This window comes from Colletes latitarsis, chromosome 3, assembly GCF_051014445.1.
Source record: "Colletes latitarsis isolate SP2378_abdomen chromosome 3, iyColLati1, whole genome shotgun sequence".
Classification (NCBI taxonomy): domain Eukaryota; kingdom Metazoa; phylum Arthropoda; class Insecta; order Hymenoptera; family Colletidae; genus Colletes; species Colletes latitarsis.
The window spans coordinates 32841018-32854309 of record NC_135136.1 but is presented as its reverse complement, the minus strand read 5'-3'; the positions used below and the strand labels follow the sequence as shown (position 1 = coordinate 32854309).

The 13292-nt window shown below is 33.7% G+C and overlaps 2 protein-coding genes across 3 annotated transcripts in view; one reads left to right on the top strand and one right to left on the bottom strand.

The window, feature by feature from the left end:
- The window catches only part of LOC143340485 (CB1 cannabinoid receptor-interacting protein 1), a 199865-nt gene that overhangs the window by 171900 nt on the left and 14673 nt on the right, over positions 1-13292 (bottom strand). The window contains exon 2 of one of the 2 annotated variants that reach the window (XR_013079450.1): positions 1887-3483. Coding sequence is in view for 1 of the 2 variants with exons in the window: in XM_076762503.1 (XP_076618618.1) it covers positions 3159-3483 (325 nt within the window). In the remaining variant the exon portion in view is untranslated. Of the gene's footprint in view, positions 1-1261; positions 3484-13292 lie in introns of those variants that run through there. The other variant, XM_076762503.1, reaches the window with a different exon arrangement.
- LOC143340481 (NADH-cytochrome b5 reductase-like) overlaps positions 3368-13292 on the top strand; it is a 36550-nt gene continuing 26625 nt past the window's right edge. The window contains exon 1 of the mRNA XM_076762495.1: positions 3368-3509. Coding sequence (XP_076618610.1) covers positions 3472-3509 — 38 coding nt within the window. The 5' untranslated portion in view covers positions 3368-3471. The remainder of the gene's footprint in view (positions 3510-13292) is intronic.

Here is a 13292-nt window from a genome sequence, read left to right as displayed (position 1 = left end):
CAGATTGATCAACATGTCAATAAACGAAGCATATTTTATATTTGCGTTCAAATCGACAACACGTGCATGTTTTAGTCGTTAATCATAATGTTTGAAATTAAAACCAGTTTGTTTGTTATATCGTATCGCATGTACGACGTCTGTAACAACAATGTACTTACATACAATAATTTCGTAGAGTCGTTGCTTTCTGAAGTACAAAACAGGTCAGTTTTATAAAGTAAATGTGTTCGAAACTATAAAAGTCGTATATTAAAGTGGACAAGGAATGGGGAAAAGTAGCATTAAAAAAACAGTAAATTCTTTGAATTTATTCATGTGACATTTTAAGAATTTAAGAAATATGTTTCTTTATTTATATAAGGTTTTTAGGTTATTGTTGTCATACGGTCTTAGTTCTTCTCGAGTTTGATAATTCACTTAATTTCAAGTAATTGCTTCTTATATCTTTGTTATTCAAAGTATCGCCTTTTAAGATCAATAATAATGTTGTGCAAAAGACATGCAGCTTTAACAATATAACTATTTTTATTAAAAAAAAAAAAGCAACCCCAACTTTGACAAAGATATTTTGAAAACTGGCCATCAACTAGATCGTAAATAGTACATGACAGCCATATGTATATGTACACAGTTCAATGGAATCTCGTTAAGGTAAATGTACCAATATCTAACGAGAATAACTAATGTTCCATTATCTGGTCATTGATGCAAATATTAATTATTATTAAGCATATGTGTGAGGAAGGAGCAATGTCTTAACTAATTTATATTATTTAATCACGTAGCCTCATGAATTAAAAGTTACGTCGACGTACATACAGGGTGTTCGGCCACCCCTGGGAAAAATTTTAATGGGAGATTCTGGAGGTTAAAATAACACGAAAATCAAGAATGCCAATTTGTCAATTGAGGCTTCGTTAAAAGGTTATTAACGTTTAAAGTTCCGCCCGTACTGAATTTTTTTCTCGAAAATGCGCCAGATTTCGGGGGCATGTCTATTCACCAAAAATGATTGTAATTGACCCCCGCAGCCAAAAATAATTTTTCCAAAACGATTTGAAAAATTTTTTTTTCGTCGAAAAATTTAGGCACCTACCCCCTGTCGATTTTTCTTAAAAATTCGTTTTTGATTTTTAGTAATTTCATTTGAAGCCCTACAGAAAAGTTGTCTAATACTTTTTTGTAGGTACCCATGAGCACTATTTCAGAAAAAAGTTTCTTTGAAATATATTCGCTATTATAAGAGTTATGGACGTTTGGAAATTTGACCATTTTTATGGAGTTTTTCTTAGTTTGCGGAGTCAAGGAACAACTTTTCGAATATTTTTACGATTTCTACATATTCTTCACCAAAATACACGTAGTTTGCTTTTTTAAACATTAAAATCGTCCAATCTGTTCAGGAGTTATGACGTTTTAAAGATTCGCATAAAATTTCAGTGAAACATATCAATGGTGTGGTCAGACATTATAGTTTCAGTAAAGAATTTTTTTCTCGAAAGTGCGTAAGATTTCGGTGGTATGTCTATTGACCAAAAATGATTGTCCTTGACCCCCACAACTAAAAACAATTTTTTCAGAACGATTTGAAAAAATTTTTTTTCGCCGAAAAATTTCAACATATTCGAATTTTTTTCTTGAAAATGGTTAGGATTTCAGGGGTATATCTATTCACCAAAAATGATTGTAATTGACCCCCGCAACCGAAAATAATTTTTCCAGCACGATTTGACATTTTTTAATTTCATTGTTAATTAATATTTAACGAAGCCTCCATCAACAAATTGGTATTCTTGGTTTTCGTCTTATTTTGACCCCTAGAATCTCCCATTAAAATATTTTCCAGGGATGGCTGAACACCCTATATGTATATCGTACCGTACAATTTGACATTGATTTTGTTAGATTTAAATTCACTTTCATACCGGCGATTTTACATTTTGCAGCCGTTATATTATGAAAAAAGATTGATATATGATACTTTTATGTATCGAGCATCGAATGTGTAAATTTATTTATTAATTCTTTATTAAATACAATTTACTGAAAGCAATGGAATCCTTAACGACATCGATACATATTGGAGAACATTATTTCACTTTTCGATTAACACGTTAAACACCGATAAAATTTTCACATTTAACGATATGTTTCGCACATTTATAGTGGGAATACTGTACATGGTCGTCTTGTGATGAAGCTACTTAGTAATGTCAGCCTATTAATTTTAATGTTTTTAATAGAATTTGTACAATATGTCTTTACACGGTGTAACGATAACTGATCGGTTGGATATATCATTTTTTAGTAATAAAGATTGTAGTACTTTTATATTTGTCTTGTAATGGCATTCTCTTATTTCTATAAGCAATAAAATATACTATTGAATCGAACTAACTCGATAAAAATGTACCTTTGCTTCACGGTGTAGTGTGGCGCAGACGGGAAGATAAACTAAATTAGCTCGGTGTTTAACGTGTTAAATAAAACACGCTATGCTCGTTGCAATAAATCGTCTGTACCAATGTACAACAATAACATTATACATATATACATGTATATTTTAGATGTACGTATGTATATACAAATGTGATTTTAGCATAGAAAAATAGGAGATCGAAGTTTTGATTTGATTATGTTGATAAAACAGATCTGTAGGGTCCATTGCCTCCCGTACTTGCCGTCAGAGGGACCGTTCCTCTCGCAAGCGCTCGACCAACTACCTCACATCCCGACGTTTAAGACAGAGACTCTCCTTTCCTTTTTCATCTCTCTTCTATAGGACCCCACAGATCCATCGTTTTACGTTACAGTTATTCAGGGATTGAAAGGAATCATTACAACGTTCTTATACATACGTCTCACTTGTGTTTCTCATTACAAAATACTATAATCCATTTCTTTTTCCTTTGTTTCGCTCTTGGATGTCAACACACACGATAAAACTCAATGCATTTAAGGTGCTGTTGAAATCTATCATGCTACATTCTGCACCTTGATATTACGCTTCAGATTTCACCATAAAGCCTGCTTAATTGCCATGTGTGTCTTCTTCTCAAAAACAATGCAGCAGACGTAATCGGTCGCAATAAGATAAGAATTTTCAACCATTATCACTACGTGATGGCTTTCATTACATTAGCACCTACAGACTGCTAGGATTCTATGCCTAGCTTCCTGTATGTTTCTCGGTCCACCGTGACCAACCTACCCTCCACGCTCGAACAGTCCAGTTCGATACAGTGCAGCCGCGCGCCCCATTCACAATGACTCTGATCATCCTGACGATAATATTTAATTTGCAGGCAAGTGCTCAGGTAACCAGAACCCATGACACGCATCGCGATCGACAATTCTTCACGATGACCACGCGCACTTGCTGATATACCCTTAGTACTGTGGTAAGCGCTGTAAGCGCAGGCTGTTCCATCTCTGGCGCGCTCGATCGTCTCCACTTGTTTTCCACCGATGGTCAAGGACCTGAAAATTGAATCATCGCATTTTGGGTGAGTCATAATCACAGATCATTCTACAGGATATTCGGCCATCTCTGGGAAAATATTTGAATGGAGATTCTAGAGGCCAGAATAAGATGAAAATCAAGAATACCAATTTGTTGATTGAGGCTTCGTTAAAAAGTTATTAACGTTTAAAGTTCTATACCGACCGGAAAATTTTTCGGCGAAAAAAAATTTTTTCAAATCGTTCTGAAAAAATTATTTTTAGTTGTGGGGGTCAAGGACAATCATTTTTGGTCAATAGACATACCACCGAAATCTTACGCACTTTCGAGAAAAAAATTCTTTACTGAAACTATAATGTCTGACCACACCATTGATATGTTTCACTGAAATTTCATGCGAATCTTTAAAACGTCATAACTCCTGAACGGATTGGACGATTTTAATGTTTAAAAAAGCAATCTACGCGTATTTTAATGGAGAACGTGTAAAAATTGTAAAAATATTCGAAATGTTGGTCCTTGACCCTGCAAAATGAGAAAAACTCCATAAGAATGGTCAAATTTTCAAACGGCCATAACTTCTACAATAGTGAATGGATTTAATTGAAATTTAGTGGTGAAGTAGAGTTCATAGACACCTACAAAAAAGTATTAAACAACATTTCCGTACAGCGTCAAACAAATTTATTAAAAATGAAAAACTAGTTTTTAAGAAAAATCGACAGGGGGTAGGTGCCAAAATTTTTCGACGAAATTGAAAAGTTTCAAATCATTCTGGAAAAATTATTTTCAGTTGTAGAGGTCAATAACAATTATTTTTGGTGAATAGACATACCCCTGAAATCTTACGCACTTTTGAGGAAAAAATTCATATAGATGGACAAATTTTATTAATAATTTTGTTAATAACTTTTCAATGATGCCTCAATCTACAAATACGTATTCTTGATTTTCGTCTTATTTTGGCTTCTAGAATCTCTCATTAAAATTTTTCCCAGGGGTGGCCGAACACCCTGTTTATAAAATCTAAAATATAATGTATATAAAATATATTTTGAACTACACTGTATCTACAGAAATGCACGGTTAAGTTTCATAAGATTTGGAGTCAACAGTGAAAGTTATGCGTACGGAGTGGTGTATCATTTGTAGAACTGAACACAAACATTGCTTAACAAAGAAAGAAAACGGTTACGACTATCTATTTAAAAATGGTATCAATGCATTCTGTAGATTTTTCTAATTAAAATGAGTCCAAACACGACATATATCAAACTACTTTTAATTGACTTAATACATGCAATATTATTTGATATGTACAGTGACTGTTTATCACTAAATCTATTTTATTCCAATTTTCTTTATCCGCGAAACTTTTTACATTAAACATTTGTATTGAACTTGTTTCTTTAAGAATATCCATAGTATTCATTATTTAACAGAGTTGCTCAATTTCTTAAACCCATTATTATACTAAGCGATTATAGTTAAACGATAATATAACTACCGCTCGAATTATATTACATTTAACAATTTAAAATTACGAGACCAATTAATATTTCCTGCGGAATTGATATCACATCAGGTTCGTTCGCTACTTTTTTAATATCCAAATTCTTGTGGCCTAGGCATCGAGATTGTTCACAACGTTCCACTCTTTCATGGATTCCTTTATGCTTTAATTAATTGGAATATATTAATGAGTTGATAATAAGTATTTTAATTGACACGTGCCGCAATATTGGAATCAGAACCTGAAAATTATTACTTTGTATATTTACGCGAATTAATATTCAAATTAAACAACATTCGTTAATTATGAACAATAAAAGCATACTTTCGTTAGTGAATGGCAACTAAAAACAAATGTCTGCTAAAGATATTTCCCATAAAAGTGTTTTAAATGTTAATTTGGCCTATAATTATAATAAATGTTTATACCTAACTACAAATTTAATATCTATTTAATACACTAAAAAAAAATTCAAAGGATTTTATGAAACTAGAACAACTAACTCAGATTTCGATAATTTTTTAATATGTCGTAGAAACTAACATTTTTAACAACTTTTTCCCTAACACGAGGACCAATATCGGAATCTAAGATCGACCAACGCTAAATTGAAGAAGAAAAAATTGTTGAAAATGTCGATTTTTACAATCTATTAAAAAATCATCGAAGTCTGAGTTCATATATTCAGTACTTGGGCAATGTTCCATGTTGTGTAGCGAGGATTATTTTCAATAATACTCTTTACTTGGTCAGTATCCACTTCCTGTGGGCGGTCAGAGCGTGTTGCATCTCTAAGAAACAGATCTCGTTTGATCCATCACTATAGAGGGTGTTCGGCCACCCCTGAGAAAAATTTTAATGGGAGATTCTAGAGGCCAAAATAAGACGAAAATCAAGAATATCAATTTCTTGACTGAGCCATCGTTAAAAAGTTATTAACAATTAAATTAAAAAATTTCAAATCGTTCTGGAAAAATTATTTTTGGTTGCAGGGGTCAATTGCAATCATTTTTGGTGAATAGACATACCCCCGAAATCCTGCGCATTTTTGAGAAAAAAATTCAGTACTGGTGAAACTTTAAACGTTAATAACTTTTTAACGAAGCCTCAATCAACAAATTCGTATTCTTGATTTTCGTCTTATTTTGGCCTCTAGAATCCTCCATTAAAATTTTTTCCAGGGGTGACCGAACACCCTGTATAAATCGGAATAGTTAATTCATTCATTACGATCAATTGATATGAAACGGAATTATGGTAATGTAAGACGGAGATAGCATGCATGGAAGTTTTAGAAGGTCTATAAACAGCTATACTAAATCATAATAACTAGAGATATTATCTTAATTTAGAAATTATACCATGTAGATTAGAAAACGTATTGTATGTAAAATGCATTCGTACTATAATTTTATTTCTAGATAGCTTTTATAAAAGTGACGTAGTCTCCATGTAAGCTAAGGTTCTTATGATAATTCGTTTAAAAATATTCATGAAAGCGTGAGTCGACCTAGTGCGAACACCCAACACAGCCAACGGCATTACACTTCGATTTTATCTTACATACATGTATGAAGGTTTTATTGTGTAACGTTGCAAAACGCTTGCAAAGTAAAGATGCTAGTATAGTCAACCACGGTATTAAATAACAGAGGTATAGCGAGATCGTGGCTGTAATTAGTAAAACACCATAGGTATCTAAGTTTACGCAGACAACTGGAAAAAAACTGTATCTGTAAAATGATCAGAGATTGAGGTTGCAGCAGTGTTATGTATTCTAGATTTGGTTAAATTTGGCATAATTGTGAGTGCATCGACGGCGACGCTATACTCGAACCAACGAGACGAGTCGGTAAATGTAAACAAACGTTACGAACAATATAAATTTTTGGAGATTTAATTAAAAAATAAAATATGAATATGGTAATACACGCACGTGATACTATAACTGCATTTCCATACGTGTGCTTCAGCGTATTTCAATAACCGTGTGCTCGTGTATTAAGAAGTACACGGATGTATTAACAATATTATATCTTAAGTGAAAACACGTTAAAAACCGGGATCTTTGGTCGAAATGTTGCGACTGTTTTGTAGACGACTGAGGGCGATGCGATACCGCGCCAGGTAGGGTGGCACAATGGCGGTTGGAAACGAGATTCAGAATCTTGAATACTGGTCGACCGAAGATGCAAATGAATTCGAAGCACACCTCTGTACCGTTGCCTACCGACACGAGTCCAGCTATCGATTTGCGATTGGATCAGACTTGCTTCAATGCTTGCATACAATTGAAACTAAAGACCCACCCGATTCGATTAACCTTTCCGTAGACATGCGAATTTTCATGTTTGTTACAGTGACTATGTCTTTCGCGCGAAAACATCGTGTGATTCTTCCTTTGTTTCTTTTCAATTTTTTTACATGCTTTCCATTCACGTGGCATCAATCGTGTGGTGATTAGCGACCAGTTTGGTCTATATTTCTTTAACATTACTCAAAACGTCTACTGTAAGCTACAATTATCGAATATTCACATCTCAATAATTGAAATATCAAATGACCAAGTCGATAACCGTCGTTAGTTCCGAAAAAAACAATTATTTACGAAAAAATGTTAGCTAGTAATTACGCGAACGTCCTGTATACAAATTTAAATTCATCTTCAATTAAATAAACAATTTATAATTCAATTTTATCGATATATCAATAGGAATTGCTGAAACTTTTTGGGTACATAGCGTCAAAGTAAATTTGAAATAAACATAGAGGAAAGCATAAATATAATAGTTGATATATTCGTTAGATACAGGATGAAACGCCCTATAAAATGAATGTTCATTCAAGTCGATAGCATAATTAGTTCCGGAGATATGAGAGTTCGAAGCGTTTGTTTACTTATCATTGTTTACGTCGCGAGGTCAATGAACTTTCACTACGGCCTTGCCAAGGTCGTTGACCGCACGTGCTCGTAATAAATAGTAAACACGTTAATAGACTTTTGTAAGACGGAGAGTGAAATTTAAAAAATTGCCCCTTCATTTAAATTACGATATCTCGAAAATGTATTATACAGTAAATATTATATAAAGCTTATAAGTTGTATAATTTCAAAAATGGAAAATGCTCGGTGATTTGCTTGAGAAACTTATTTGAAAGCCGATGACGAACATTTTGATCGTGTTTCTTGAGTTATTACAAATTTGTTCACCGTTGTAGGTATTGAAAATGAGTAAGTTCGCGGGCAATTGGTTCTTTCGCGGAATTAAATTGTCCACAGGAGGTCTGCAAACGATTCGGTATGCTGCTCAATAATGCATGCGATACATTAACCGAAATTGCAGCGGCCGTTTCTGCAATTACGTGAGACGGACACAAATTAAAAGACGACAAACAGCAACTTAATTGAATGAAATTATTTATACAGAACGACAATCAATACGTTACGAGCTGCAGGAGGAACTTTACTTTCAGGTCAATGCGTATATCACTCCGTTTCAGTTTCGTCCCAATTAGAATTGTTTGACACAAAACGTACATGATGCGGGACTTTATCAAGTAGTTCATGGATTTCGTCCGTTCGGTTGAAATTACATGTATTGGAGAACGGTACCATTGCCATTGGAAGAATTTTCATTTCCAATTCTTCAGCTTTTTGTTTAGTATCGCTTCCGAGTTGAAGTTCCCATTTATTTACTTCTCTTTTTAGATTATATATAGCAAACCTTTGTTAAAGTATGTGAATATTACACAAGGTGCATCTGAAAAATACCGAATGTTGAAATCCATAAAAGCTCAGCAGACTTTAGAGGCAGACAAAGGCAAACTTATTGGTCTAGCTGTTTCCTTTTTCATATTTGTCTGAACTAAATATTTCCTCTCAACAAAACATACGTAAACACTGTTTGATAAGAACGTGGATGCGATAAATCAGAAAAAAATAATTTTCTTAGAATGATTTGAAATTTTTTAATTTAACCGAAAAATTTCTACACCTACTCGAATTTTTTTCTCGAAAATGAGCAGAATTTCGAGGGTATGTCTATTCACCAAAAATGATTGCAATTGACCCCCGCGACTGAAAGTAATTTTTTTAGAACGATTTGAAATTTTTTTTTATCGCCGAAAAATTTAGACACCTATTTCCTGTCGATTTTTCTTAAAAACTTGTTTTTTATTTTTAATAAATTTGTTTGACGAGCTACAGAAAGGTTGTCTAATAGTTTTTTGTAGGTATCCATGAGCTCTACTTCAGAAAAAAGTTTCATTGAAATATATTCGTTATTGTAGGAGTTATGGCTATTTGAAAACTGGACCATTTTTATGGGGTTTTTCTCATTTTGCAGGGTCAAGGACCAACATTTCGAATATTTTTGCAACTTGTACATATTCTCCATCAAAATACGCGCAGTTTGCTTTTTTAAACATTAAAATCGTCCAATCCGTTCAGGAGTTATGACGTTTTAAAGATTCGCATGAAATTTCAGTGAAACATATCAATGGTGTGGTCAGACATTATAGTTTTAGTAAAGAATTTTTTTCTCGAAAGTGCGTAAGATTTCGGTGGTATATCTATTGACCAAAAATGATTGTCTTTAACCCCCACAACTAAAAATAATTTTTTCAGAACGATTTGAAAAAATATTTTTCGCGGAAAAATTTCAACGTACTCGAATTTTTTTCTTGAAAATGGTTAGGATTTCAGGGGTATGTTTATTCACCAAAAATTATTGTAATTGATCCCTGCAACTAAAAATAATTTTTTCAAAACTATTTGAAAAATTTTTTTTTCGTCGAAAAATTTAGGCTCCTATTCCCTGTCGATTTTTCTTAAAAAGTCGTTTTTGATTTTTAATAAATTTGTTTGACACTCTACGGAAATGTTGTTTAATACTTTTTTGTAGGTGTCCATGAGCTCTACTTCATAAATAAATTTCAATGGAGTACACTCATTATCGTTGGAGTTATAGTCGTTTGAAAATTAAAATTGAAACAACGTAAGCACTTCAAAGGGATTTTCATTTTTCATCATTCTTTAGCGAGGATAAACAAAATTAATGGACGTCTAATTAATTAATGGACTTCTGCACAACCTTTTATAATTTTTTCACAAAAGACCCTACTTCAATATTGAAAAGAATGAGAGATTGAAAAATTAACGCGCATTAGCATTTTTTTTCACAAAAAAGGCATGAAATTTTAAGGAACTACAGTATCCGTGAAGCAATCCCGATAATTTTTGAGTATGTTATAGAGAATAAGATTGTAAACAACTTTTATCAGAACAATAATTGTTGCTCGGTTACAGTTTTCGAGATATTTGCAACAATTGTTGGTACTACCGCATTCACTCCACCTGTACGTGTGCCGTAAGCGCGTTGCGTCTGCAAGGGGGTGACCGACAGAGGAGCGTATATAACGGGTGGATAAAAAGATTTAATTTAACCAGTTTCATTAATACACTAACCCAGACCTAACTCATATATGCATACTGTCGATATAAAATATAGCTAAACCTGATCTAATCACTAAAATTAATCAGTTAATTTAATCGATAATGCAACAAATAGTTTTAGTGATTAGGTTAACTACATTTTTATTTCGTCGCCGAGGAAATGGCAGCTTGCGACCCAGAACAACTATGCATATATGAGTTAGGTCTGGGTTAGTGTATTAATGAAACTGGTTAAATTAAATCTTTTTATCCACCCATTATATACGCTCCTCTGTCGGTCACCCCCTTGCAGACGCAACGCGCCTACGCCATACGTAGACGCGGAGTGAATGCGACAGTACCAACAATTTTTGCAAACATCTCGCAAACTGTAACCGAGCAACAATTATTATTGTAGTTCCAAGGCTTTTTTGTGAAAGATTTCTTTTCAATATTGAAGTAGAGTCTTTTGTGAAAAAATTATAAAAAGATGTACAGATTTGGGGCAAAGTCGCTAAACATTTACCTTAGATCGTCGTCAAAAATTGGCCAGTTGGGAAATAAGTTTTTAAACCGACCATGATGAGTAGACGTTTCCCTTTTTTCCGGGAAGTAAAAATTTGAAACAATTTACTAATGTTTATGTACGCGACGATCAAATTTCTGTCTTAAGAGATGAAAGATCGTGGGGATTAATAGAAAAAAAAAATAAAGGAACGGATCTAAAAGCTTCGTCAATCGCTAACAACTTAAAGTTGATGGAATTTCCAACAGCGTGAAACGTAGAAGTGTAGTTTTTAGGGCAATGCATTCAAATCTCGATCAATTGCATGGCGAGATCGTTTCAGCTGAATAGCCGACGGATACACTGTGATAGAACAAGTTGGAAAGAAGTTCACGGAGAATCGCGAATGATACCTGAAGGCATACACCATGCGATCGATACACTCTATCGTCGTTCGTGAAAAATGTAACGAATCCTGGGTCATAAGTATCGCAACATCGTCATCGAGGTACTTCGCTCGGTGCTCCTTTTTCTTTGCTTCGATTCAACAAGACACAGTGAACCCGATCTCCTCGATTAATCCCTTTCAGAATTCCTTTTTCCGCCCCAAAGTAAGTGGAGCGTGTCGAGGGTTCCTAATTTATGAAAAAAAATTGCATGTCTGCATCGCTACGGTTTCACGAAAACATTCGCGGAGGTTTTAGTAACAAGTAAAAATTTTCAATCGTAAATTATTCACCGTTCACGTTTTATTCTTACATTTATAAATTAGAATCCATTAACAGGTTTTTTAAAACGATATTCAAGTAAATAAACCGAGCCACACGCTAAAGCTAATTCACGAATAAATCTAAAATTTGTGAATCATTATTTATACAAAATGAAATCGTAACACTTTTAGACAATTTCGACTTAAAAAAAAATGATTAAATAATTAAAAAAATCAGATACGAAATTACTTATTTTGATTAGTTTTTAATTTTTTAATCGGTGGATTTGGAAATTGATTAATTCCTTTAATAATTGGAGCTCCATAGTAGTTTATAACAAAAGGAGTGATTTTCTTTTCTTTTTCATTTCTGAAAATGATCGTATCAGTGAATTTCGATCTTAATAAAACGACAGTTTCTGCAAAAGTGTAGCATATGGTACAATCTTGTTGAAAGCACCTCTCGAGGAAATCAAATTCACGCGATTCGAGCTAAAGAAAAGATGAAAGCATTGAGCAGTATAGCTCGCTAGCAACAGTTACAGTCACACCTTCTTCCTTTAGAAAAAATCGGGCCAATGACTCCACTAGCCAAAACAGAAAATCACACTACACAGCAATTTTTAGTGGATACAAGGGTGCTTCGATGCTTGAGTTAACTGAATCTTGTAAAGATGAAGACCTAAGTCTTTGTGCAGAATTCGCCACACAGAAGTCTGAGGAGTGCTTAGTTCTTGAGAACATTGTGGGGTCGATAAGTTTGGATTCTCAGCAACACTTTCCCTTGCAGTAATGTGCTCTTTGCACCTTGCACAACGTTGGCGTGTTGAAGTATGTTAATCAACGACTGAAACAGTGGCTTCGAACCAAGCTAACGCGCGCTGGGTCGGAAACGGTCCTCCATTCGACAACAAGAAAACCAGTCAAACTCTAAATCGTTTCATAAAAACTAATACTACTAATACAGTTTTTACGAATTAGGGCTAATCTTTTCCCGACACAGTATTTTACAAATATCTCGAAAACTAAATCAATTGTGAACCGCTGATGTGTTTATAGAAACAGCAGATAAGCGACAGTTGCCCGGCTTCGCATACTGTGATGCATGTTCTACCACGAACGTGCATGTATAGTCACAGAATCGATAGAATTTTGTAAATATTTTGGAAACTACATATGCATGAGAAAAAATTATTCAGAATGTTAGACTGTCATTTTTTCGGTTTTTTTTGTGATTTTTTTCTTAATGATAGATTTTACAGATACATTTATTTATCTCATAAGTATGTATAGTATTTTTTTCATAAAAAAAGTATTAAAAATTGTGGAAATTATAACTTCTTGTTAAATTTAAATTAACAAATTTAGTAATTAGTGGAAGATACTATACTTCGATAATCACAATAAAACGATATAAGAAGCTGCTTCTGGCCCATCATTTCTGTTTGTGGGATCCATAAATCGTAAGGCAAGGGGTTGAACCCAATTTAAATAAAACACGCGTGTGCCTCAAGCAGATTTAATATCGATTTATTGAGAAACGGTGCCTTAAACGAAATGTTTTTTTTCTACGTTTATGAATTATTTTCCCCCGTAGGATGACCTACTTTAAAGTTGCGCCAGTCATTTTGGGACGTTCCATACATGGATTCGAAAACTGCATTT